We start from the raw sequence: 25,043 nt of genomic DNA, 5'->3' as shown, positions 1-25,043 counted from the left end.
CCATCTAACCACGGCGGCCCGGGACCATGAATGGAGATCTGGATTTGCGCCCAGCAAAACGTCCACGCTTTTTCGAGGACGCTGGCACGCGAGACTCAGATCCAGACGTCCTCGGCGCGTCCCTCCCTCGTCATTGTCCTGGCCTGAAGACAGGCGATCCGGAGACTGCCCAGACTGGCGATGATGGCCAGCTCCAGGAACCAGCGCAGCCCGCTGCTGCACCCAGCCAAACAGCAGAGACAGCGACCCCAAAAGGCAACACTACCGATTTCCTTGCGCCAGAATCCTCTTCCCGTCAGCATGAACCAATCCAGCCAGTGCCGGGGAGTGACACGCCCGTCAAAGCCTCGTGTGCGACACAAGGTGCAGATGGATTCGACGTCCAGCTATTCACCAGCATCATTGGACAAGAACTGCCTCCCCCTGCGGTCAAGAAGATTCGGTCTGTCGCATCCAACAACATGGAGCGAGCAGTCAACATGTATTTCGATGGGACATGGGTGACCGCAAAGGCACCAAATGGCAATAACGCTGCCAGCCAGTCCACTCTGCCGAAACAGTCCGATTCTAATAAAGCAGTCTCGACATCTTCTCAACAACAAATCAATGACAGCACTCCAGTCGACGGCCCCTCCCTTTGGCGAAAACAACCTGCGTCAAGATATATCGGAGCATTTGGTGTCGGGGGCTGGGCGACCCGAAGTGGCAAGGCTCTCCTGAAGCACGGAGACATAGTCAACATTGAGCGAGCTAGGTCGCAACCATTAACCAAACGTGGACGCGGCGGCAAGCTCTTTGCCAACCACAAGCCCGACGTTTTGACGCGATTTACAACCACATCCGGTCAGGAGCTGGGACGGTTGCCCCACGAAACAGCTGAGTGGGTTTCCACTTTGATTGATCAGAATATCTGTCGCTTTGAGGCTGTGTGCGTGTATGTGCCTGACTGGATCCGGGTCAATGATACGATATATTTGCAACTACGGTGCTTCTTGCGCAAGGAAGTGTTTCAGCGCGGAGTGTTTACGGGAATGTCCGAAGATGACAACAGATCGACGGCCCTATTCGAAGAGAAAGAGAGTACAGAGGAGAAGCAACTGCGGATCCGACAAGTGGCTCTAGTAAGGCTCTTCCATGAAATCGGTCTTCAGCCCACGTCAATCAACCCGACTACGGAGAAGCACAAGAGAGAGGGGTTGCTTCGGGCAGCTGAGATGGCTGAGCAATATGACAAGGACAAGAAGGACAAGTCCAAGGGCGCCAAAGATGCCAATGACTCCTCCGAGGAGGACGAAACACAGGAGCTCGAAGAGGATCAGCTCGACACTCTATACAAGAAGGCACAATCTTTTGACTTCAATATGCCCGAAGCGGAGCCTGCATCGACCTTTACTATGAAACTTCGCAAGTATCAGAAACAGGCTCTCCATTGGATGTTGACCAAAGAAAAAGATACGCAGCAAGCTCGAGAAAGATCTTTGCATCCCCTGTGGGAAGAATATACCTGGCCAACTAAAGATGCTGATGAAAAAGATCTCCCAACCGTTGAGGGTATCGACCAATTCTATGTCAACCCTTACTCGGGAGACCTCAGCGTAGATTTCCCGGCTCAGGAGCAACACTGTCGAGGTGGAATTCTAGCAGACGAGATGGGACTGGGCAAAACCATCGAGATGATGAGCCTCATCCATTCTCACAAAGCCGAGCCGAAACCACGGGAAATGGAAGACGGGAAGCCTCTCACCAGCCTCAACTCCAAGTTAAACAACGCTCCTTCAGAGATAGTCCCCGCTCCATACACGACCCTGGTCGTTGCTCCTACCTCACTTCTCTCTCAGTGGGAAAGCGAGGCGTTGAAAGCATCAGAAGCGGGCTCGATGCGAGTTATGGTATACCATGGGCCCGACAGAGGCATGTCCATCAGAGACATCTGCTCCGAATCAAAGCCCAACACTGCTCCTCACTTGATTATCACCAGCTATGGCATCGTGTTGTCCCAACTGCGTGATCTTCCGCAGCAGCACATGCCCGGTGCGCCTGGGGGATTGTTCTCGGTTGAGTTTTTCCGCGTCATTCTTGACGAGGCCCACTCAATCAAGAACCGGCGCTCGAAGTCTGCCAGGGCTTGTTATGAACTCAAGGCTGTCCATCGATGGGCCCTTACCGGCACGCCTATTGTCAATCGACTAGAAGACCTGTTTAGTCTGGTGCGTTTCCTGAAGGTGGAGCCGTGGAGTAACTTCTCTTTCTGGAAGACTTTCATTACCGTGCCATTCGAGTCCAAGGAGTATGTTCGCGCCCTCAATGTCGTGCAGAGCGTGCTGGAGCCCCTTGTACTTCGACGAACCAAGACGATGAAAACTCCCGAAGGCGAGCCATTGGTTCCTTTGCCAAAACGAACAATCACGATCGAGGAAGTGGAGTTGTCGCCGCAAGAGCGAGAAATCTACGACTGTATCTACATGCGAGCTAAACGGACCTTCAACGAAGGGGTCGAGGCCGGCACTCTATTGCAGTCTTATTCAACGATTTTTGCTCAAATTCTGCGTCTTCGCCAAACCTGCTGTCATCCCATTCTCACTCGCAAAAAAGAAATCGTGGCAGATGAAGAGATTGCAGCAGCAGCGGCCGATGAGCTCAATGGATTGAAAGATGACATGGATCTTCAGGAACTGATCAATCAGTTCACCACCAGCACCGAAAGTGCTAGCAATGAGGATCGTTCGGGCGCTACGGCAACGTTCACGACACATGCTCTTCGCCAGATCCAGACCGAATCGAGCGGCGAATGCCCTATCTGCTGCGAGGAGCCCATGATCGAGCCCGCGGTCACAGCATGCTGGCATAGTGCCTGCAAGAAGTGCCTAGCTGATTTCCTGCGCCACCAGATGAACAAGGGTGAACAGGCACGTTGCTTCAACTGTCGGGCACCTGTCAACGCAAAGGACATCTTTGAGGTCGTACGGTACCCTTCCTCACACTCTACCACACCCCTCGATGATGGCCTCACTGGCAGTATGCCACCAGCAGGCTCTCAACCGGCTCCACGAATTTCTCTCCGACGTATATATCCTCTGTCGCCGTCCGCTCATACTTCTGCAAAGATCCATGCTCTCCTCACCCACCTGTCGCGCGTGCCACCCAACACCAAATCTGTGGTGTTCTCGCAGTTCACCTCGTTCTTGGATCTGATTGGCCCCCAGCTGACACGCATGGGAATCTCCCACGTCCGTCTCGATGGCAGCATGCCACATAAAGCGCGCGCCGCCGTCCTTGCCCAATTCAGCAAGGCGGAGACGTACGACGACGAAATTATCGACGCCGAGGATGAACCTCCCTCTGTTTTACGCGCCTTCCCTGGCGGAAAAACAACAGCATCCTCATCTTCCACTTCATCCTCCCCGCCCACGGTCCTCCTCATCTCCCTGCGCGCCGGCGGCGTCGGTCTCAACCTCACAACGGCCAGCAATGTCTTCATCATGGATCCGTGGTGGAGCTTCGCCATCGAAGCACAAGCAATTGACCGCGTCCACCGCATGGGCCAGACGCGTGATGTTTCTGTTACACGGTTCGTAGTCAAGGACTCAATCGAGGGTCGCATGCTGCGCGTGCAAGAGCGTAAGATGCACATCGCCGGTTCGCTTGGCTTGAGGGTTGGCGGTGATGAGCCCGAGGAAGATAAGCGGAAGGAACGGATTGCTGAGTTGAAATTGCTATTTGAATAGAGGCAAGGTTCTTGCTATGAATTGTTTTTTTTTCTGTTAAAAATAGTCCTATGATACCCGGTGGGGACTCTTGCAGTGACCTTATAGGATTTGTTATAGCATGGCTTCCTTTAGGGGGAGTTTTATGTACTAGATTCTCTTCAATTCGATGGGTATGTCTATGGAGTATAGCGTATTACCGTAACGTCTTCACCTGCGTAGAGGTAGAGTCCAGTGCACCGTGATCATAAAACACGGAATGGAATTGGATACTAATACACCGAGAAAGCAGTATCACAAGGTGACGCGGAATGAATATCAACCAAGGAATCAATCAACATGTTCAACTGAACCAGGAATCTCCAAGCATGCTCGACGAGGTAGGACAACAGAGCTGTCCGAAAATCACCATCACGATCAATCCACAGTGACGAATTATTTACTTGTTGGAGTGATGCAGATGAGTGACCTTGTTCAGACGCTCCTTCATCCGGGACATGGTACTGTGCTTCTGACCATTCTCCTTGCCTTCAGTCGCGCCGCCCGCTTCTATCAGGTATCATCAATCAGCATTGTCTACATATTCATATGTAAACGTGAATACTCACTCGGCGCATCATCATTACTAGGAGGAGGAGCCTTCGAATCCATGTCCTTCTCAAACTCAGACGCCGAATGCGGCGCCGGACCTTGAGGACCTTTCAAGGCCTCCTCGCTAACCTTTAAATTGGGATCATCCATTGCCGAGGGCGGGTGACTGCTCTCGGCATCAGTTTTCTCGGCATCGGCTTTCTCGACGTTGCGTTGCTCGCTGCCGCCGGTGGATTGTTTCTCGTTGGTGCTGCTACTTCCGCCGGCGCTGGCGCCGCTTGTTTCTGTTGAGCTGGACATGGGTTGTCCGGTCAGGATGGGGTCGCTATTGGATTTTGAGCTGGGCTCGGTGATAGTCTTCTTGGCGCTTGGGCTGTCTACCGTGGGTGTGGATTCGTCGATTGAATCCGCGTTGTCGGATTGATCTGCCGGGGAGGTGGTAGAAGAGTCAGTCGATCAGGTCAAGTCAAGTCAAGTCAGGTGACAGATGATAGAGATGGAAAGGTATGACAGCTTGTGTGAGGGGGTTTCGGGGATTAAATCAGCCGCTATACACTTGGTCCCTCCCTCCAGTCACGGACGAGAGAGAACACCATGTGGCTTGACCTGCAACGCAAGTGTTTCGTCATAGCCGGCAGAGTCCCGGAACTTGATGTCAAGATGGCGCTAGCTTCACGATCAACAACTTACCCTCGCGGTTTCCGGCGTCAAACGGATCGTTGGCGGCGCCTTTGCCCTGAACGCCAGACATGGGTTCATCCCCGTGTGGCTCCACGGACTGTTCCTGAGGAGAGGAGTTATCCTCGCCCCAGATGGCAGTGGAGGCCTTGTGGACCACGTTGCTGATGGTCTCCATGGTTTGCTCTTTTGTTTCTTTTGCTGGGTTGGCTCGCGGGTATCTAATCAGAGTTGTCACACAAGGTCGGCTGTAGGAGAGGTGATGTTGAGGGTGGATGCCGAGTATTCCGTGGGTAGCTTTGAGTCAATACGTCAGTCCAGGTACTTGGGGGGGCAGCCGGGCCTCTTAATGCCATCTCAGCGCCCAGAATAGCAATCTCAAACCATCCTACGTCAGTGGAGTTTAGACGCGCAGAGCTTCGGGCTGGTGATGACGTCATCACGTGGTAAATTAATCGACACGCGGGAGGAAAATCCCGCTGCGTAGGATATGACAACACACCATCGTTGTCCTCTCCTAGACAGACGGATACTCTTCAAGTCTGAAAACAAATTAAACCCCCCACGTATAGAGAATGTACAGTGTCGATCTTTATCAGTTAGATTTAGGCTACTTAGACGACGAGAGATCGCGGATTGCTCTTCATGTAATCCGTCTCTAGTCAAGATGGTTCGACGAGGTCTTGAGTGTCAGAGCATATGTGAGTGTGTGTATATTAATGAGGTACAGGGTGCGCCCTGCAACTATGAAGAATCCTGTCTAAGCACTATTGTCTCTGAGATCACGGGATTTCATACGGACTAATTCTCCAACACTAAGTACTGCTCACGTGCGACTCTTCACGTAAAGACTGTTCATTCGTATGAATGCTTAAGCTGATCTCAAGCTTGCTAACCTGCCTAGATATTGGCCGCTGAACTTGTCGACTCCAATGCGCTGGAGTGCCGACTTGGGAGCCTGGAAGTAGTGGTATGGCCGGTCGAGGTATTTTGAAAGGGCTGTCAATTCAATCACCCTAAGGCTGATCAAATTTAACTACAATGGTGGGATGACAGGTTGAGAGTTAATCACACTGGTCAATCCCGAGGCGAAGATTTGCCTCGGGTAACTCTCTGTGGAACTCAAAATCTATTTTGCAGAGCATTTTCATACTGGCTGGAAGCGGGAGTGAGTTCTGCTGGTATCCTGGCGATCGATATAAGGACTTATCATTGTGAAAATAATCGCCTACATTGAACTTGTCGAACATGATGTAACAACATAACCAGTCGGGCCACTCTTCTAGACATGCATATAATTCCAAGTCCGAATTGATATCAAACGCCCGCCTTTGAACTAAAAAAAACTCCCCATCACATTAGGCCACTACGGCCTCCTCGGTCTCTCCATTCTTCGTAGTCTTCGTAGGATTCAGTGGGTGTTTAGGGTCATAACCAATGCTCTTGACAATACCAAGGCCTTTGGTCTTGCCTTCCCGGAACAGCACTCGATCGCCCGGCGCCAGGAACTCCGGGCGCTGGATGAAGCGGAATGCGACGGTGGCGCGGTCACCGGTGCGGATGAATGGGCGGTCAATGTCAATGACCGAGCAGGTCTGACTGACGGCGCCGACGTGCAGCATGGCCTGGTACTTGGGTTTGATGGTGGTGGCATGAGAGAGAATCAAGACTGGGGCATTGATTAGTAGTGGTCTAAACAGGCGGTAGACGTAAGGCATACCTTCTGCAACAAATTCGCGGTGCACCTTCGGGGGCTGGTCCATCTTCTTCAATACCACCATACCCTTGCGCACTTCCTTGCGACGGACACGCTTCAAGGCAAACGAGCAGGACTGACCCGCAAAGCACGCGCTGACTGCTATTCGCTTGCGCTCAATCGACTTGATCGTAGTGGTTGTGAACTGGCCTAGAGAGTCGGGTCCGACCTGGACTGTGTCACCGGCGTGAATCACCCCGGACTTGGCCACCCCCGAGACCACCGTGCCGACGTGCGGGACGGAGAAAGTGTCATTAACTATAAACTCGAATGGGCCCTCCGTGTCGTAGTGACCGCGGTGAGGGAGGATGTTCAAGAACGTTCGTACCAGGTCCAGATTCTCACCGGTGACGTTGGAAACTTGGAAGATGGGGCATATCCGCTGGCTCACAAACTGTGTGGCGGTGTTGATGGTCTCCTCCATATCCTTGACAAAGATGGGGATCTTGCGCGCACCGGGAGACTTGAGGATCTTCGCTAATTGGGTCAGGGTTTCCTGCAGAATCTGGGGCGGACAGATGTCAATCTTGGTAACAATGACCATGACGGGCACGTTCAAAGCCAAGGCAATGCCCAAGTGTTCTCGACTCATTCCGATCAAACCATTATTGGCGGCCACCATAAGCAGGCAGTAGTTCGGGCTGCTGCTCAGCATGCCGAAGACAGTGGTGCGGAGGTAGCGTTCATGACCCGCCAAATCAGAGAAGGAGATGACTTTGGCGGATCGCTTCCCAATATCTTCCCAGGACAGCTTGCGTCCCTGGGCGCTGCTCACGATCTCGCCGCGGCTGTCGAATCCCATGATCTCCAGGCCGACGGAGCTGGTCCGCCCGCTTTCAATCTCATGTTTGTGACGAAAGAGGTTGACGCGCGCCTTGCCACGGCCATCGTCGAGGTTTCCTTTCACCAGAACCCCGAGCATGGTACTCTTGCCGGCGTCCACGTTGCCCACCACCGCGATCCGGATCTCGCCCATCTCCTCGACATTTTCCGCATGTTGCCGGATCAGCACCTTGCCCCAGGCGCCCTTGATGCGCTCGTGGGGCACCCGCGACTCCTCCTCGCCGCCCACATTGTAGGTAAGAAGAATTCGGCAGTAGGCGGGGATAGTCTCGGCGGCCTCGCGCAGACGACGCAGCGCAGTCTCCCATTGAGCCAGATCCAAGCTCATCGAGTCCCCTCCATCCTCCAGTCCAAGATCGAAGATGGTCTCCCCCTGTCCCTCGTCGATGCGGTTGTGTAGGATGCCCGCTAATACCTGCAGGCTTTCTTCCGCATTCTCACCTGTACCAAGCAAGTGTTCCTTTAGCTTGACTGTTCGAGGCGTGTCTGACAGTTCCAGCTGGTCCAGGATATCCAGCTCGGCATGGTCCTCCGTCGTGGCAGTCGAGTAACCACTATCGCGGGGTACCTGCCCCACGCGCTGGGCCTGCTGCTTCTCGGCGTACTCGGCGAACTCGCTGAGAGCCTGCACTGGTGTGAGCTGGAGCAGTACACCCGTACATGGCCAAGGAATCGCATACTAGTTCTCCTTTCCGTCGCTCATCCGGGCTTTGTTTCAAACCTGCAGTGGGCATACTCTCTGGTGTCGGTGTCGGTCGGATGACACGCGTCGAATGGTAATGGGATAGGTTTAGGCTGTGGTGCTGCGTCTTGCTTTGGGGCGCATTCAGTCCTATATTCGAGGGATCATAACTTTGGCTGGTGAAGAGGAAGAGGTGAGAGTGTGAAAGACCACGAGAGATGGAGGAGGGGAGCGCAGCTTTATCGATAAGTTTATTGAGTCATCCACCACCTCATTCTACAATGACACGATGAACGACTCATATAGATCTACGGGAATCGCACTAGTGGTAATAGCAAGCAGAACACAGCCTCGTAGTTATAGTGAGTCATTCGTCCAGTATGGATTGGTCTCTCTATGGGGGACTAGTATTGGTGGTGGGCTAGTGATGGTGAACTAGTTCTGAGCTAGTTCTGGATCCATGAATTCCCCAGCCGCAGTGATGCGCAGTCGCCGAACAAACGCCGTTCCCTCTATGTCCCTCCACCTCGTCATGCCTGGGGCGAGATTAAAACAACCGAATCACCTAGAGCTGGTTAGAGGGATGCAGACTAGGGAGGTCCGGATGCCACCACCGGCAATCATGGCAGACTCACCTCGCACAAAGAGCATCTCCTCCTGCTTCTTGATCGTCTGCATCCACAGCATCCACCTTTAGCATGATAGGAGAGATAGTGTCTGCACAGGGTGACCTACCCGGATGGTCTCTTCCTCGTTCTCGTCCTCCTCCACCACGTAAATGGTTTCCTCGACGTCGCCTAGGACTAGATTGCAGTGGGAATCATATGCCTGGCCATATTCATCACCGTCAGCAGTCTGCTCGGCTGGTAATGGCACGTCCGATCGAACTCACATGAAGACGACCCTTGAGCTCGCGGTCACCGCGCAACTTCACAAAAACAGTCTCATCCAGGGACAGGCGCACGAGGTCCAGGGGCTCCGAGACAGATGAGGGACCTGCGTCCTCTGTGTCGGCCATGGTGAGAGTGTCGGATAGTGGAACAATTCGGGTCAAATGAAGATTCGGTGGGAGCTTGGGTGATGGCCCAATTGGGATTAGTGTCTGGCGGCGTGACCCAGGCTGAGTCAGCAATCTTGTTCCCCGGGTTTTTTTGGGTTGTTGACTGGGTGGACTGGGGTTGATCCACTACGATGAGTGAGTGGATAACCGGAACTAGAAGTGAGGGGTCTGTTAATTGTAGTAGACTAATATCAATGCAGCTAGTGACTGATGTAGTTAGGAGTGAGCGTGGTCTGTCGCAATAATCCTCCCCTCATCCTCATTCTTTCTCTTTCTCTCATCACCCCCTCCCCCAAAGTATTCTCCGTCTTCTCCCCCCCCCCCCCTTTCCTCCATGCGAAGGATTCCCATCGCAGAGGGTCTCGCCTCTCCCTGGCGATGTCCCCCAACACGGGTTTCAGCCAGAGATCTCCGCTGCAAACACCGGGTCGCGCATCATCCCAGCGGGCGTACAAGACACATCTCCTCTTCCACAGTCCCAATCAGCAATGGCTCCCATCTCAAAACCAAGCGCCGGGCGCTGTCAGGGCCGGTATCAAGGCAGTCACTACACACGGTCCAGGACCTCAATGACGACGTCGCCGGGCAATCGATGAGCCCACCCGAGTCAAAATGGGCGGCCTCGGAGGCCGAATACGCCGCAAACTTCCACCGTATCCTCACAATTGGCCAACCGGATCAAGTCATGCAGGCCATGACGGCTCAGCGGTCGGCCCGCCTGGTCGCGGCGCTGCCCCAGCCCGTCTATGTCGAGGTCCTCCACCTCTTATCGCCCTCCTATTTTATCCTGCCATTCCGATACCTGCATCATGGAACGCATGAGTGGGCGGCCGAGCTCAAATCAGTCCCACAAATGCAAAGCATCTGCGACGGCTTCATTAAGAAGATAACCACGATCATGCAGTACAGATCCTACGCAGGGGGTAGGAAAAGTCTGGCCGAATACACGCACCTGCTGGACTGTGCAAGGGCGACGGGTGACGGGGACTTTGCTCAGCGGTTGTGGGCAGCGATGAAATCGAAGGGAATCGTCCCGGATGGCGTGGCCTACAGTTTCTATATGGAGGCAAACGTTTGGAATCATTGCTACACTGGTGCAGAACGGGTCCGTCTGCATCCAACTGAAAGGACCTTTCGGATGCGACAGTATACTAAACCATCGGCGCGGGGCTACCAAGGTTATCGAACCGCGGGGTACTCCATTCAAAGACATATGCTGCATGTGTTCGAGGAGATGAAAAATCGTGGACACCCAGTCGATGAACGCACAGCGATCAATCTTCTCATTGCCTCGGCACGGGTCGGTCGCTTAGACACTGTGAGGAATGTCCTGAATACTTTCTGGAACATCGACCTCAACGCGTTGAACGCCCCTTTTGTCAACGAGAATGCCGAGGACAATCCGCCCATTCCTCCCGTCCTGAACTACAGCTCATCATCCGCTCTACATCCCACGGAGAACCTCTTGTTTGCCGTTGCTCATGCCCTGGGCACGCTGCGGAGGATTGACTTGATGATGATGGTGATCGAGTTCATATCTTCTTCCTACAACATTGCGATTTCCCAGCGAGTCTGGCGCGAGGTGTTCGAGCGGGCATATGTCATGGCTAGCGACGCTGCTAAATGGGGGCGGATCGAGAAAGACTCGATGCGAAGTGCGTTCCAGACCATGACATCGGACCCTTATAATGTCCAGCCGACTCTCTCTATGTACCGGTGCATGGTCAATCTCAACATCAGAGATGCCAAGGTTGAACCATGCTTTCCCCTGCTCCAGGGAGCATATGCCAAATACAAGGACAGTGTGCAGAAGCGTGAGCAAGCGTTGGATGCTCTGCTGCGTCATTTGAATCAGGCCCTGGACCTCATGGCCGCCGGTCAGCCTGGTCCGTCACCCTTGGAGTCCCCTCAACTCTCCGAGGCCCTACACATGTACGACATCGCTCGACTGGAAGAGTGGGCGGATGAAGGTCTCCTACAGCGCTGTGTTTTCAAGGTGACGGGCTGTGGCGCACCAGAGCTGGATATTCCGAAGGATGTCTGGATCCGACAAAAGGTACCGAAGTTGATGGAAGAATGGCGGGATTTTCTGCCGGAGCAGCTTTATATCACTGGAGAAGACTGGCGGATCGACTTTTGCGGCAACAGCACCAACCAATCCGCCTTCAAGACGGCGCACCACTTCGTCCCGCAACGACGGCACACCGACCGGGAAAGAATCTTTGCGCGTGAGACGCCGCCGAAGTTGGATGACCGGTACATCTGGAGACGGTTTTTCAACAAACACCTGCACCTTGATACCTCAATTCCGCTTTTCCGCCGCATCCTCTCATTCGAGCGGATCCATGAATCAAACGAGCAACGCGAGGACCGCCGGGCAAAACAAAAGGTGGCGGAGCGGACTCCAGAGGTCTACTTCCCCCGAGGTCATCCTCTGCATAAGAGAAATTCCTGGAAACGGGGGTCGTATGGTCGACTCGTTGGCATGGGGCGCATCCCAATGCCCACGGACGAGATTGCAACCTGGGATCGGGTCCCAGTAACCCCTGGTGAAGGCTAGGCCTAAAGAAAGTGTAGTTCCACGGATGAAAGATATGTAACACTATTTAGAGCTAGATTGGTGTGAATATGCGTCCTATCAATACATACATCCATCCACCAGGGAATGGGTTGGGTTCCAATTATATATGTCCATTATTTCCCGAACCACTTCCTCAAACAGAAAAAAAAACTAGACTTTCACGCGCTTCAAGTCGTTGACAGTCATATATCGCCCGATCGTAATCCACCCCCATCGGAACCAGACCATCTGGCTAGCATGGCCCTTCACCATGGCCGACTGGGCGGTCACCCACTCACCGATCGAGCTGACGAACAGCAGCCGGACGGGCCCCGCATCCGAGGCGGACTTGGACTTGGGCTTGGTGGATGAAAACCGCGAGGCGAGATTGCTCCACACGCCCAGGACCATGGTGACGGGGGCGTCGAGCACGCCGACGTATTTGCGGAAGATTGAGGTCGAGGTGAGCGTGTAAAGCGTCACGGGACAGGTGTAGCCTGCTTGGTCTTTCATGAGCTCGCGCAGGAAGTGGATTGCGCCGTGGTAGAGGGAGCGGTGGTTGGGGTGGTTGCTTATGCCATGTTGGTCGAAGGTGAGGAGTACGTCGATGGTAGCTGCGGCGGGACCGTCGTGGAGTTGGGCGTGTTTCGGTGGCTGAACAGCCTGTTGTTGTTTCTGCTTCCTCTGTTTGGAGGAGGAGATGGTGGCGGTGGTGGTAGCGGTAGAAGTAGCAGACGAGCCATTATACTTCTGCCCACCGGTCAATTCCGGCGCAAACGCCGACGCCAGCAAAAATGCAATTTCCGTCTCCGACCATTGTGCCTGCATACTATCCGGAAAGCGTTCGGGGTCATCAACAATGAAAACATCCGACTCATCCCGCAGACCAAGCTGCATCGCGCTCTTCTGGAGCTCCCGTTTGCGCGTCTCGCCGAGCCCCGCGGCGTTGCCAGTGCTGAAACACAGGATCTTGAGGTGATTGCCCAGCTCCGGCTTGGTGAGGGCTAGCACTGTGGGCGCGAAGAACATGGCCTCGTCGTCGGGGTGCGCGATCAGGAGGCAGATGCGCTTGTTGTACAGGCGGGGCAAGGCGCGGGTGAAGGGAGAGAAAGAGGTGGTTGCGGATATGGTCCAGAAGAGGAGGACGGCGAGCATTGCCACCCCGAGGGCGGTCCAATTGCTCGAGGTTGCGGCCCACATGGTTTGTATGGAGTTGAAGATGGGGGTTGTCGACACGAAGTGGTGGCCAGGTGGTTGTCCCCTCTTTCTCTCTTCTCGCGGTACGATCGCGAGGAGCGAGGGAATAGCAAGAAAGCAAGACTGGTCGTCAACGTGGAAATGAAACGTTGGGTGGATCAATCAGGGCAAGCTCCAGCTCAAGACCTGGCGCGGTGGGGAATGCGCATCGGACATCCCTCCCGGCGACGTGGTGGATGGAGGAGGCAAGGGGAGGTGGTGGTGGTGGCGGTGATGCTTGGTTGGTTGGTTGGTCACCAGAATGAGTGAAGCAAATTCAGGGTGATTGAGATCTAAGAATTGGGGGGAAAAGAACACGGTGGCAGGAAGCTCCAGAAAAAGGGGGACGACTGATTTCTTTTCCTCTTCCGGTGCTGGCGATCCCCCGGAGTGCGTCACGTGGCTGGAATCCTGTGGATGGGTTCACAGGACCAGTAGACGAGGCCATTGCTTCATTGGTGGACATTCTTGTATACCAGATCTATCTCCGCGAGGGTCTTGACGAGGATAGTGAGGATCCTGTCTGATCATAAATCATGGTCCCCCAATCTGGCCAGATTGGCGCGTGGTGCATGCAGGGCACACTAACGCTGAGCTTATCCCTGCGATCGGCCATCTTATTGGCCTGGTTTGTAGGATTCCACGCCCATGGGATGTATACTTATACCTACGAGGAACGTCCAGCGGCCGCGCTCAATTGAATTGACTTCCATTGTATTCTCATCTAGCTGGTCGGAATGAATGCCCATGACAAAGGTGAGAGACCCCTGACAACAATCACTCCTGAATACCGGCAAACCCCGAAAGCCAATGCCCGGGCCGACTCCATCCACACACATACACACACACACCTTGCAACGAACCACAGACTTTGTCTTGGCCTGGACCCGCCGACGGGAAAGGACCGCGCGCGGGAAAGAACCGTCCACCGGACCGAGTCCTACGATGTATCGACCGAGTGGGCTGAACACTACAGAAAATTTCCCGAGGGTCCGCCGCGCACGATCACGAAATGCATACCCTGCGATCGCCGCGCCCCGGGTCCCCCCACCGCGATTGGCTCAAATTCCCGATCAATAGAAGGTTTGCAGGCTGCACGCCATGCTTTGCTCACGACCCTGATCCCAGTCGCACTGCATGGCGTGATCGGGTAACACGGCCGGGCAATGGGAGGGAGCACATGTAAAACGTGTTTTTCGGAGCTCCAGCTCCGTTCCTGAATGATCGCTGCAGGACATGTGGGCGTGTCAATGGTGGACGACGAAAGCGTTAGGTAATGGGTGGAGAGGAACAAAACTGGTGATTCGACCGATGCAGACCTTATCCCGGGTAGGGCCCGATCGCGGTTGACAGCTACAGGAGTCATCATCACCATTCTTCCAGTCCTCTCGGCCCCAAGCCAGAAGGGCTGGTCATGGCCAGCCCCGCAACCACATGCCGTGAGCTGTTCTTTTGCGGGGTATTGCTAGTCTCTATCGGCACCAGATGCCGTATCCGACGGTCTACACTTCGAGGGAGCGCAGAAAATTCTGCGAGATCATGTGGATCGTGGGTTTCGCGTTTGGTTGACCCGAAGCGGAAAAGCGGCGAGGGCGGGATCTTCCTTTAGCGCCTGTTTGGCCCTGTTTGCTGTATGGTCACGATCGGTACGGCCCTGACGGGAATGATGGCAGCACGCCGAGATGGTTCGAGACTATCCCTAGAAGAGTTATTCGAGTCTCTAGTTCTCATAGGGGAGGATGGAGTGGTTGGCTCTGTCCTCCCTCACGGAGTCCCCCGCTATCGGCCGGATACCTGGCGCTGTCCCGGGATCTTGTTCGGAACGCCGAGTTTACGATGGCCGACCGGAGACCTTGGTAGTGAGTCACGGCGCACGGTCAGCAGGCATGGCGTGCGGATGTGGGGGAAAGCGAGGGTCAGGCGATGACGGGGTCGTGGTTCACTAGTTCCCTCGTAGTTAGTGGGAGTGGAGGCAGCCCGCAGGACCTATCGTGATGAGACCCATTGAGGTGTCGGTCTGCGTTGGCCCTGTACACGGGTAAACACCGATGAGAGTGAGGGGGAGAGTCCCGGCGATGAGCTCATGTCGCTCTTGGTAAGGTCGGCGGTCATGTATGGTCACGTATCGTCGACTCCACCCATGACGGCGGACGCTGCTCCACCCAATGCGACCGTTCTATTTTTTCAACTGGCCAGACCGTGTGGCGGTTCCTGGAAACTTCCTACGATTGCTAAGAATTTTTCTGCCAGTTCCACGGATTCGGCCATTTAGGCTCATCGCACATGACTCCCACCCACCCATTAAAAGCAGCGCGGTGGCCCGCTTGTCGGTCTACTAAATATGTTTGGTTCCTTGACGGTCACCCCTCGATCCCACGTCTGCCACCACCGAACGGCTTCCTAACATTCTGATGCCTGAGATGCCTGGCCGTCTCATCCCCAACTTCGTTCGGGGCTCGGCCCACTCCTCGGTGGCCTCGACCCCCATCCACTCCAATGCCTCCTCGACAGCTTCGGTCAACGAGATCCCGGGCCACCATGGGGCTTCCAAAAAGTCCGTCGACCGCGCAAGGTCCCCGGAGCGTCGCCTGTCCTTCAACATGGATTCGCTGATTCACCCGCACCGCAACCTCAGCAAGGACAAGGAGAAGCGCCGCAGCCTGGGCCGGGCGGCCCGCTCCAAGGAACGTTCCAGCAAGGAAAATCTGGTCATCCCATCGGCCAAGCTGGAAGCGCTCGTGGAGTCCCCCCTCTCACCTGCTACGGGCCGCCGGCCAATTCCACCGGTGCTTTGTTCTCAGGCCGTTTGCGGGTCGTGGTCACCGACGTGGCGAAGGAAATCAAGCTCGACCAGTTCGATATGCGCCTCGTCTGCAAGACCAGTACCAAGAAGCCCGTCTCCAACAACTGCCCCAACTGCCTCACTCGCGTCGACGAGCTCACCCGCTGGAACTTCCTGACCGAGTCTCTGCTGCTCAAGACTGGCACTCATGACTTCCCCTTCAGCTACCTGTTCCCGGGGCACCTCCCGGCCTCCTGCAATGGATCGTTGGGCCAGATCGAGTACTTCCTCGAGGCGTCGGCCAAGAGCAACGTCGGCGAGGAATTCTCGCTCCGGCTCCCACTGAACGTCCGCCGGGCTCTCCTCCCCGGCAGCGATAAGTCGTCCATCCGCATCTTCCCACCCACCAACCTCACCGGCCGCATTGTGCTTCCCTCCGTCGTTCACCCCATCGGCAAATTCCCCGTCGAGATGACCTTGAGCGGGGTTGTGGACAAGAGTGAGGAAACCCAAACCCGCTGGCGTCTGCGCAAGATGATGTGGCGCATCGAAGAGCACCAGAAGATTGTGTCGACCGCCTGCCCGAAGCACGCCCACAAGATCGGCGGCGAGGGCAAGGGGGTGTTGCACCAGGAGACCCGCATCATCGGCCACAACGAAGAGAAGACTGGGTGGAAGACCGACTTTGACACCGCCGGCGGCGAGATCGGCATGCAGTTCGACGCCAGCATCAACCCGACCACCAACCCCGTGTGCGACATGGACGCCCCCGGCGGACTGGAGGTGAAGCACAACCTCGTCATCGAGCTCATTGTCGCCGAGGAGTTCTGCCCGAACCGCAACACCCGTCTCATCACCCCCACCGGCGCGGCTCGCGTGCTGCGCATGCAGTTCAGCTTGCACGTCACCGAGCGCAGCGGCCTCGGCATCAGCTGGGACGAGGAGATGCCCCCGGTCTACGAGGATGTTCCCGCCAGCCCGCCGGGCTACTTCAAGCTTGGCGGTGGAGACGGCGCCAGCACTATCGAGGACTACCACGGCTCCCCATTGCCTCTTCCCGACTACGTGGAGCTGGAGCGTATGGAGTCGGTGCATTTCGACAGCGACTCCACCCACTCCTCCAACTCCGGTAGTGGTAGTGGCCCTGTCCGCCGTTTCCCCGGTTTCACTGTCGAAGATTTCATCACTGGCGACTCTCCCGAGCCGTCTCCTCTACCATCTACCGTGCCCTCTCGCGCACCATCCATCGACGGTGGGAGCACGGCATAATTCTTTTGCCTTTTCATGACGTTACGACTCCATGATCTCTTTCGAAAAAAATTTTCTTCCTACCTTTTCCCATTCAACATTATGACCATTCTTCTTTTATTCCCTTTTTGTGTCATGATACCTACGACAGAAAGAACGTCGGTTCTCACCTGACAGATGGCTTGGCTTGGCTATCACATCTTGCTCCGCTTTCTCACAATGTTCGCAATATACCCATGCCTTTTCACTTCTTTTTGTCTGTGGATATTTTGTTTCTGGTTAGAATGGTTATCTTTCGGGCTGGGGTTCCCTTGATGCTACTTGATATTATTGATATTTAATTAATCGATCATCCCGCCATCATTTCTATCCACGTAAATTTATATCTGCCATGTAGAGATAAGACCATACTCATCCCTCTAGTGCTTCTTCTGCAGTCTTATATCAATGCATATGTCAATGCTTATGTCAATGGGATTCACATATACAGAGTAATGGTATATTAAAGAGACGAGATCTATATATTATACACGCTTGTGAGAGAAGAGAATGCCACAAACCAACCCCCATCTATCACAGCACCACCTCATCAATGTCATAAGCCAAATGCTTCTGCCCCATCCCCCTCCGATCCAGCCCAACAGCCCAAGACACCAACAAAAACATCCAAAGCGTCATCTCCTTACACCACAGCCCCCAAGGACCCGCCTTCTTCCTCACCTCCGCATTGCGCGCAGCCAAAGCATAGATCTGATCCACGCGCGGGCGCCGAATCTGCTCAAAGCGCGCATACGCCTCTTCCACGGGCCTCGCCGGATCCTCCAGCAGTCTCGCCAGCAGGAACACATCCTCCAGCGCCATCGACATCCCCTGTCCGGCGTGCGGCTGCATCGCATGCGCCGAGTCGCCAACCAACTGCACCCGTCCCCTGGCCCACGACTTGCCCAGCGGAAGCCGGTAGATGGGCAGGAACTTCACCACAGACGTCGAGCGCACGATCTCCCGGATGATCTCGCCCCAGTCGCCCCGCGCGTCTTGTAGGACATGCAGCATCGACTCCTTGAACCCTTCCACCTCGGCCTTGCCGTGCACTTCCCACCCATCCCGCTCGTCGCCCACAGCAGTGGACTTCGGCAGCGTGACCTCCTTGACAAAGACCCAGAAGAGCTCCTTCCGATCCGGTGCGCACGGCGTCGCGGCGAACATCCCCTCCTGCGTGAGTGTGGCATTCATCCCCGCGACATTGCTCTTGTTCGGCACGATGGAGAATAGTCCCGCAAAGCCCGAGTACTCGGGCACCTGCGCCGGATCGACGTACAGACTCCGCACCGCGGAATGGATGCCATCACACCCAAACAAGAAATCCGCGGTATCCGTCGTCCCATCGTCAAAGGTCGCCGTCACACTCTCATTCTTCTCGGCGATCGAGGTAAGAGTCTTCCCCCAGTGAATCGTAATCCCAGCATTGCGCACCGCGTCGAGAAGCACCTCCACCAGATCGGTGCGCTTAATCCGCATAAAGCCAAATCCTGTCTGTTCGCGCCCCCAGATGACCGGGTCGGGCGTGCCGAGGATAGAGCCCTGCATGGAGCGAATGATGAATTCGTTGTTGTCGTACCCGCGCGCGGCGAGGTCGTCGTACACGCCGAGCCGATGTAGGAGGCGCAGACCGTTGGGTTGGATGCCGATTGCGCCGCCGAGGGTTGTGGGTTCTGGGCGTAGCTCGTAGATCACGCTGGTTATGTTGGTCTTTTGCTGCAGGCATAATGCCATTGCGAGGCCGGCTGGGCCTCCGCCGATTATGATGGCCTGTTCCTGGCGGGTTAGCGGTGGTTTGGTTGGATGGCTGGGAGGGGGGCTTGCCTTGCGCTTTTCGGACATTGATTTGTGTTTTTTAGTAGTATGGAATTGGAATTGGAATTGAGATTAGGTCGAGGAGTCAGAGTCTTTCGCGCACTTATAGTCCTAGTGGTGCGGCAGGAGTGATATTTTGGCGGAGAGACTCCATGGAACTTATTGCTTGTTTGAGTTAGTGCGCCGCGGAGTATTTTGCTGGATGGCTGATGCAGAGGTTGCTGCCTGGGTGCCTGAATAGAGAGAAGGCAACCCAAGTGTCAGACCCACCCGTTTGAGAATACCCCCAGCTCTAACCCCAAAGCGGACTGGCGCCGTGGTCAGACATGTCATCTACGCCCTAACACGCCGAGTTGAACTGTGGGATCCCCACAATTTGGAATTATAGATCGTCCATTTCTCGTTTGCAGGTTCGCTAAAGGTGGTTTCCCCAGGCAGGACACGGAATGCAGCTGGCAAACCAGTGTCCAGGCTCACTCATTATTCGGTGGAGTTGGTTTCCCCTGCAGCAGACATGATTCCAAATCACCTAGGATCTTATGTAGTGGACCACCTCCCCCCCCCCCCCCCCCCTACCGCGCACTAAACTACTTTGCTCTCTCTCAAATCATCTTGTCAGAGTGTTGCTATAAAAAAAGATTTGAGTTTCTCTTTGGAATTCCTTCGTCTCTCTCGCCCCCTCTAAAAACACCTGTCATACAAGGTATGGTCCGAACGCCGCGCAGACAAAGTCAAGAGTCGAAAATCGGACCAAACGCGGGAGTCCCTCTCGCCTCGAGGCCGTAGACCAGCCGGCGCGTCAGCACAGGGTTACTGATCACGCACACCGCTTCGGCGTCGAACTCGCGGACCAGCCGCTGCACCATGGGGAGCATGTCGACGCGCCCGCTCTTGTCCGTGTCCATGATAATGGGGTCCGAATCCATCCGGCGCACGAGATCCAACACCGCCGGGCCATAGGTGTTGAGCGGTGCCCGGGTTTGCCACACCACGCGCAGCGCGGGCCGGTGCTCGTCGCCCAGGAACGACAGACACGGTCCAATGCCAGACCCCGTGGTTACGACGATGACTCGCCGGAAGACGCGCATGGCGTACGCAACACCGTAGATCAGCACGCCGCGCTTCCACAGGTGCTGCGGCGGCTGCCGGATGCAGTCGTGCGTCCAGTCGCCGGCCTTGGAGACCAGCGCAGAAAAGCTGGGTTGCTCATGGTCAGCGTCCGGGAAGGTCGCGAATCCGTGCCAGTCTCGCAGCGGGTGTTTGGCGAGTTGGATGCCCTTCCCGAAGGACGTGGTGGTGTGGTCCAAGTGCAAGCGCACGGCATGCGTGGAGAGAACCTCTGCGCGAACGGGGACCTTGCGGAGCAGCAGCCACGGGTGGATGATGGCGGCCACGGTGATGACCAGGAACCAGAAGGCCGGAAGCTTGATCAGGAACCGGCCCAGCGGCTGCTCCTGGGCCCGGCTGGTCTCGCGTGCAAAGACCATCAGCAGCGCAACGAACATGGCGACCACAAGCCACCCGCCGAAACGGTGGGTGAGTTCGAAATAGTCGTGCCGTTTCATTCGAAACGTGGGATGCGCCACCACGATGATCACCAACAGCAGGGCCAGGATCGTGTACGCGAGCACCACCGGCGCGGCTGACATGCTGCTGACCGTCTCGGCTCGCCAGTACTCGTGTGACATCACACCGATGAAGCCCATGTACCAGATGAGGGCTGCGATGCCGCAGCCGCTGTGTACGCCGCCATAGTGATAGACCTTGGCTGCCATCCGGCGCAGGACCAGCGGCGATGATCTCGGCATGGAGCAAACGACGCGGAAGATGGTGTTGACGACCAGCGGCTGCCGAGCCAAGCCGCAGGCAAGCAGGTTACCCGCGGTGGCATTGACTAAGGCCAGAAGCTTGCGGTCAGCCGTCATGACCACCACGAAGACGGCGATATTGGCGAGGACGACCAGCGTGAAGAGCCGTCGATAGAGGTTGAGGGCCGTGTACCTGAGCGCAGCGAACCGTTTTGGTTTGACGGTCTGAGCTTCGAGGTCGAGCTGTTTCTCGTCCGAGGGAGACTCGAGATCATCCGATCCCAGCTCTTCGGAGCGATACTTCTCGAGCTTGGTGATATCGCCGCCGTCGGTGAGCGTGATCTCGCTCGGGCTGGGCGAGTTGAGCTTCGCCTCGGGAGGCATGGCGATGTCGATTGTCTTGACTGGGACCGACATGATGGGGGAAGCAGATTATTCAAAAGGCGACGGCGAGCGAAAAAGAGAGGGACGGACTGGTCGGAGAAGGGGGGGGGACATGGATGGATGGATGGATGGGCGTTGATATCTCGACCAGGAAGCAGGTCTGGGGGGGACTTTCTCTCTCCCATCCTTCCTGTCTCCTTCCCACCTCAGCATCAGCATCATCGCCATCACATCTGAACTCACCACTCAAACTCAGTCCTCCCCGATATTGCAACCTCTCCACGCAACCCGATCTTCCAAATCATTATCACCATTGTCACCATTATCACATTTTTTTTTCCTGCTCATGGGATGTATGACACTATCACACCGAGTCCAGGCCCGCGACGACAGCGACTGAGGTTACGACAAAGTCAATAATCCCGCCCGGCCTGTGCCAGCGCCCGCTCTCTAACGGACGGGATCAACGGCCGATGGAGCCCGCTACGAAGTCAGATCACAGTGGACACAATTCAACCGCAGACGGGATCGGCCGGAAAAGAGCTGTGGAGTGGTTCGTGGGCATCGAGACGGGCTGGCATGTAACCTCGCGATCAACAAAACTCAACCTTCACGACCCTGACCCGGGCACGATCCACCACGGGCGCCGTGTCGAGACCGGTGACGAGCACGAGCACGCCGCGTTCCCACCGAGGAATGATGATGAATCCCATCACATCCGCGTGTGAAGAAAGCGAGAGCGGGGGATCGATCGATAGCGCGGTCGATGAAGAACGATTGAGGCTCCAATAATGCGGCGATCCGAACGGTTCGTCACCGCCGCACCCAATCGGCCGCGAGCTGTGGCTGGCCGACGCCACGAGATCTCAGCAATAAACCCTGATTTATTGACTCGAATGACTGGCAGTGTCATCACCGTGGAGCCCGAGACAGGAGCTCACATTCACCGATGGACATTTTTGTGATCTAGAATTCCGGCATGCTCCACGCAACCCGAGCTCCCCGAGATCTGGTTCCATCGCACGAAAGGGGGACCGGGAGGAACGCGGGCCCACTCCCCACTTGTCAAGCTCGATCGGATCTTGTTTGCGCACCAGCCGGACCATGGATGCTGGGACGGCTGGGACGGTTGGCCCGTCTGGTTGTATTTCGGTCGGATCTGAGGAGCGGGTGCGATAGGCGCTAGAGCTAGGCGCTAGGGCCAATGGTGGTGGATTATTCAGTGACGGATGCCCGATCGACGAACCTGTTCGTGCGACACACGATCTGGGCGATCTACGATCACCCGCCCGGCCCTCAACCATTATCACACTGATGGGCCACGCACTATTGAGTCTACGATCTCACCCGTCGGCCTGGGCCAGTGGCGCCCGTTGAGTGCACACGGACCAAGGGATTGTGTGTTGGAGCCAGGTTGCATGTACCTTAGCCCGGAGGACTGTGGTTCTGAGGTTAGATGTGATATCACCAGCTCGGTCTCTCTTGTCCCGTCCTAGTTCTATAGTCGCCCATTAGAGGCCTGTCGTCTAATCCCTGCTCACTCCTGCACGTCGTCGATCTTCTATTTGTAAATGCAAGTGGGTCTGGTCCGGCCTGTCGGGACCTCGAACTTGACTAAGCCGGGTGGGATATTCCAAATCACATCAACACCCCAAGGATGGCTGAAACCTCATCGTTCGGTATCTCAAATCATGGGGACCCTCCCAATATATAAGTATCCGGCAGGGGTCGAGTCCCTCTACCCGATCCCTGCCGTGATACACCAGCCTCGACCAACCTCGATCGACTCCTTTCACTCTACTCTTTTCATTCCTCTCCCTCCCTCCCGCCTCTCTCACCATGGTCCACTGGGACTCAATGGGTGGCAATTCGGACCCCCTGCTCCGTCCGGATGTCTACACCGACCTCTTAACCTTTGCCTTCTCGGGCCCTAAGCCCTACAACCAGAGCCAGCCCTTGTTCATTGATGCCGAGGATCCCTCCCGTTCTTTTACAGCCCTGCAGTTCCGCCAACTGGTCCGGACGCTGATTGCAGGCTTCAAGGCCCACAATGTGCGGCCCGGGGACTGTGTGCTGCTGCATCTGGGGAACAGTGTTAGTATTGCTGACCAACCAAGACCCGCTCGGAATATTAACCGAGATCTATAGATCTTGTACCCTGCGCTATTCTTTGGCATTATCGGCGCCGGTGGTGTCTACATGGGCTCCAACCCGCGGAGCCAGCCCCAAGAGCTGGACCACATCGTCGGCCTTGCCGACCCCAAGCTGATCCTCACCACGCGCGATGCGCTGCCCATGGTGAATGAGGTGGCTGCCGCTCGCGGCATCCATCCCGGCCAGGTGTGCCTGGTGGACGAACGTGCGGTCGACTATTGCGCGCAGCTCTTCCTGTCGTACGAGCTGGGCTACCCAGCCGCGAACCAGTTCGCCATGGCCGGCGGGGACGCCCGTCACTTCAATTTCGCCCACCTGATCTGTTATGGTGAAGGCAACTGGCCCGTCTTCAATGATGCTGACACGGCCCAGTCCACGCCCGCAGCCATGTTCTCGACCAGCGGCACGGGTGGTCTCCCCAAGGCTGCCATCCTCTCACACCATGCGATCGTATCCCACCACCGCTCCATCCAGTACGACGTGCCCTACCCGGTCAGTCGACTCATGTCCCTGCCCATGTTCCATCTCTTCGGCGCCCTGTGGACCCACCTGTTCCCCGTGCGATACGGCCATCCGCTCTTCGTCCTGCCGCGGTTCGAGATGAACCAGTTCCTCGCGACTGTGCACCAGTACCGCATCTCAGAGACCTACCTGGTGCCCGCCATCATCCACGCCGTCAATCAGTCCTCCATGCCCGTGGCCGACTACCTCGGCTCGTTGCGCTATGTGGGCATCGCCGGCGCCCCCATCGACGCCCAGTCCGTCCAGCACTTCCGCAGCCACCTGCATGCCCATGCGTCAGCCTGTCAGCTCTGGGGCATGACGGAGGCGGGCGTCACCTTTCAGCAGCGCTATGGTCAGCGCGGCAGCGCGGGCAGCATTGGGACTCGGCTATCTGGGTACCAGGTCCGTCTAGTCGATCACGAAGGTAATGTCGTGCGCGAGGATGATCGCGCCGGCGAGCTGTGGGTCCGCGGTGCGGGTCTGCTCATGGGCTACAAGGGCCGTCGAGACGCCAAGGACCAGAAGGGATGGTTCCGCACGGGTGACGTGGCGTACGTTAAGGACGGCCAGTATTTCATTGTGGGCCGGACCAAGGAGCTCATCAAAGTGCGAGGGTAAGCCAACAATCCCTCCCAATCCTATACCCTCATTCCTAACCGTGGCATACAGATGGCAAGTTGCCCCCGCCGAAGTGGAAGCCGTGCTACTGCAACACCCCGGGATCGGCGATGCCGCCGTGACAGGGGTCAATCTCAAAGACGGCAGCGGCGAAGTGCCGCGCGCGTTTGTTGTGCGCTCGCGCGATCCCAGTGTATCACGCCCGACAGCCGACGACGTGTACAAGTTCGCACGCAAGCGACTGGCCAGCTACAAGGCCCTGGATGGCGGGGTGCTTTTCGTGGAGGAAATCCCGCGTACGGCCAGCGGCAAGATTCAGCGCTTCAAGCTGTCGCAGATGAACTCGTACCGGGAGATGATGGCCTCCATGCTCTCCCGTTTTGACGGTCACGGCTCCCCTCACCCGTCCGGCGGCCCGGATATGTCCAATGTGGGCGTGCACGCGCAGGAAGGCCGCGTCGCAGTGTGATGAGGACTGCGTCAGTATTTAGGATGACGGTCGTCGGGTCTGGAGTACTCGGTAACGGAAAGGATCGATTGACTCTGGAAACGGGACATGGAAATGGCGTTGACCGGATATA

The 25,043-nt window shown here is 56.1% G+C and overlaps 13 protein-coding genes across 13 annotated transcripts; 6 read left to right on the top strand and 7 right to left on the bottom strand.

The window, feature by feature from the left end:
* Window positions 1–26: 26 nt before the first annotated feature.
* N7510_004148 (Zinc finger RING-type) lies at window positions 27–3,725 on the top strand (the record flags this gene model as incomplete). The annotated part of the gene is made up of 1 exon (XM_056976074.1): window positions 27–3,725. The coding sequence occupies one exon, from the start codon at window positions 27–29 to the stop codon at window positions 3,723–3,725; it is 3,699 nt and encodes a 1,232-aa protein (XP_056836030.1).
* Window positions 3,726–4,143: 418 nt separating this feature from the next.
* On the bottom strand, window positions 4,144–5,151 carry N7510_004147 (uncharacterized protein; the record flags this gene model as incomplete). The annotated part of the gene is made up of 3 exons (XM_056976073.1): window positions 4,144–4,253; window positions 4,313–4,720; window positions 4,986–5,151. 3 exons carry the CDS (start codon window positions 5,149–5,151, stop codon window positions 4,144–4,146), a joined length of 684 nt encoding a protein of 227 aa, XP_056836029.1.
* Window positions 5,152–6,331: 1,180 nt separating this feature from the next.
* On the bottom strand, window positions 6,332–8,306 carry N7510_004146 (putative GTP binding protein (GTPBP1); the record flags this gene model as incomplete). The annotated part of the gene is made up of 2 exons (XM_056976072.1): window positions 6,332–8,197; window positions 8,253–8,306. The coding sequence occupies 2 exons, from the start codon at window positions 8,304–8,306 to the stop codon at window positions 6,332–6,334; spliced, it is 1,920 nt and encodes a 639-aa protein (XP_056836028.1).
* Window positions 8,307–8,815: 509 nt separating this feature from the next.
* Window positions 8,816–9,272, bottom strand: N7510_004145 (U4/U6-U5 snRNP complex subunit LSM3; the record flags this gene model as incomplete). Its single annotated transcript, XM_056976071.1, has 3 exons — window positions 8,816–8,926; window positions 8,990–9,109; window positions 9,147–9,272. 3 exons carry the CDS (start codon window positions 9,270–9,272, stop codon window positions 8,816–8,818), a joined length of 357 nt encoding a protein of 118 aa, XP_056836027.1.
* A 376-nt stretch (window positions 9,273–9,648) lies between these two features.
* On the top strand, window positions 9,649–11,874 carry N7510_004144 (uncharacterized protein; the record flags this gene model as incomplete). Its single annotated transcript, XM_056976070.1, has 1 exon — window positions 9,649–11,874. One exon carries the CDS (start codon window positions 9,649–9,651, stop codon window positions 11,872–11,874), a length of 2,226 nt encoding a protein of 741 aa, XP_056836026.1.
* Window positions 11,875–12,045: 171 nt separating this feature from the next.
* On the bottom strand, window positions 12,046–13,074 carry N7510_004143 (PIG-L family deacetylase; the record flags this gene model as incomplete). Its single annotated transcript, XM_056976069.1, has 1 exon — window positions 12,046–13,074. The coding sequence occupies one exon, from the start codon at window positions 13,072–13,074 to the stop codon at window positions 12,046–12,048; it is 1,029 nt and encodes a 342-aa protein (XP_056836025.1).
* A 773-nt stretch (window positions 13,075–13,847) lies between these two features.
* On the top strand, window positions 13,848–14,264 carry N7510_004142 (uncharacterized protein; the record flags this gene model as incomplete). Its single annotated transcript, XM_056976068.1, has 1 exon — window positions 13,848–14,264. The coding sequence occupies one exon, from the start codon at window positions 13,848–13,850 to the stop codon at window positions 14,262–14,264; it is 417 nt and encodes a 138-aa protein (XP_056836024.1).
* A 625-nt stretch (window positions 14,265–14,889) lies between these two features.
* N7510_004141 (uncharacterized protein) lies at window positions 14,890–15,517 on the bottom strand (the record flags this gene model as incomplete). The annotated part of the gene is made up of 2 exons (XM_056976067.1): window positions 14,890–15,096; window positions 15,488–15,517. The coding sequence occupies 2 exons, from the start codon at window positions 15,515–15,517 to the stop codon at window positions 14,890–14,892; spliced, it is 237 nt and encodes a 78-aa protein (XP_056836023.1).
* Window positions 15,518–15,521: 4 nt separating this feature from the next.
* N7510_004140 (alpha-arrestin) lies at window positions 15,522–17,161 on the top strand (the record flags this gene model as incomplete). Its single annotated transcript, XM_056976066.1, has 2 exons — window positions 15,522–15,896; window positions 15,947–17,161. The coding sequence occupies 2 exons, from the start codon at window positions 15,522–15,524 to the stop codon at window positions 17,159–17,161; spliced, it is 1,590 nt and encodes a 529-aa protein (XP_056836022.1).
* A 552-nt stretch (window positions 17,162–17,713) lies between these two features.
* N7510_004139 (FAD-dependent oxidoreductase) lies at window positions 17,714–19,021 on the bottom strand (the record flags this gene model as incomplete). Its single annotated transcript, XM_056976065.1, has 1 exon — window positions 17,714–19,021. The coding sequence occupies one exon, from the start codon at window positions 19,019–19,021 to the stop codon at window positions 17,714–17,716; it is 1,308 nt and encodes a 435-aa protein (XP_056836021.1).
* A 704-nt stretch (window positions 19,022–19,725) lies between these two features.
* On the bottom strand, window positions 19,726–21,219 carry N7510_004138 (integral membrane protein TmpA; the record flags this gene model as incomplete). Its single annotated transcript, XM_056976064.1, has 1 exon — window positions 19,726–21,219. The coding sequence occupies one exon, from the start codon at window positions 21,217–21,219 to the stop codon at window positions 19,726–19,728; it is 1,494 nt and encodes a 497-aa protein (XP_056836020.1).
* A 440-nt stretch (window positions 21,220–21,659) lies between these two features.
* N7510_004137 (uncharacterized protein) lies at window positions 21,660–21,914 on the top strand (the record flags this gene model as incomplete). The annotated part of the gene is made up of 1 exon (XM_056976063.1): window positions 21,660–21,914. One exon carries the CDS (start codon window positions 21,660–21,662, stop codon window positions 21,912–21,914), a length of 255 nt encoding a protein of 84 aa, XP_056836019.1.
* A 1,111-nt stretch (window positions 21,915–23,025) lies between these two features.
* Window positions 23,026–24,931, top strand: afeA (adenylate-forming enzyme AfeA; the record flags this gene model as incomplete). Its single annotated transcript, XM_056976062.1, has 3 exons — window positions 23,026–23,280; window positions 23,335–24,458; window positions 24,514–24,931. 3 exons carry the CDS (start codon window positions 23,026–23,028, stop codon window positions 24,929–24,931), a joined length of 1,797 nt encoding a protein of 598 aa, XP_056836018.1.
* Window positions 24,932–25,043: the final 112 nt, after the last annotated feature.

The sequence above is a fragment of the Penicillium lagena genome (genome assembly GCF_028827675.1).
Source record: "Penicillium lagena strain IBT 129212 chromosome Unknown utg000002l_segment0_segment0, whole genome shotgun sequence".
NCBI classification, from domain to species: domain Eukaryota; kingdom Fungi; phylum Ascomycota; class Eurotiomycetes; order Eurotiales; family Aspergillaceae; genus Penicillium; species Penicillium lagena.
This window is presented reverse-complemented; position numbering and strand designations above follow the sequence as displayed.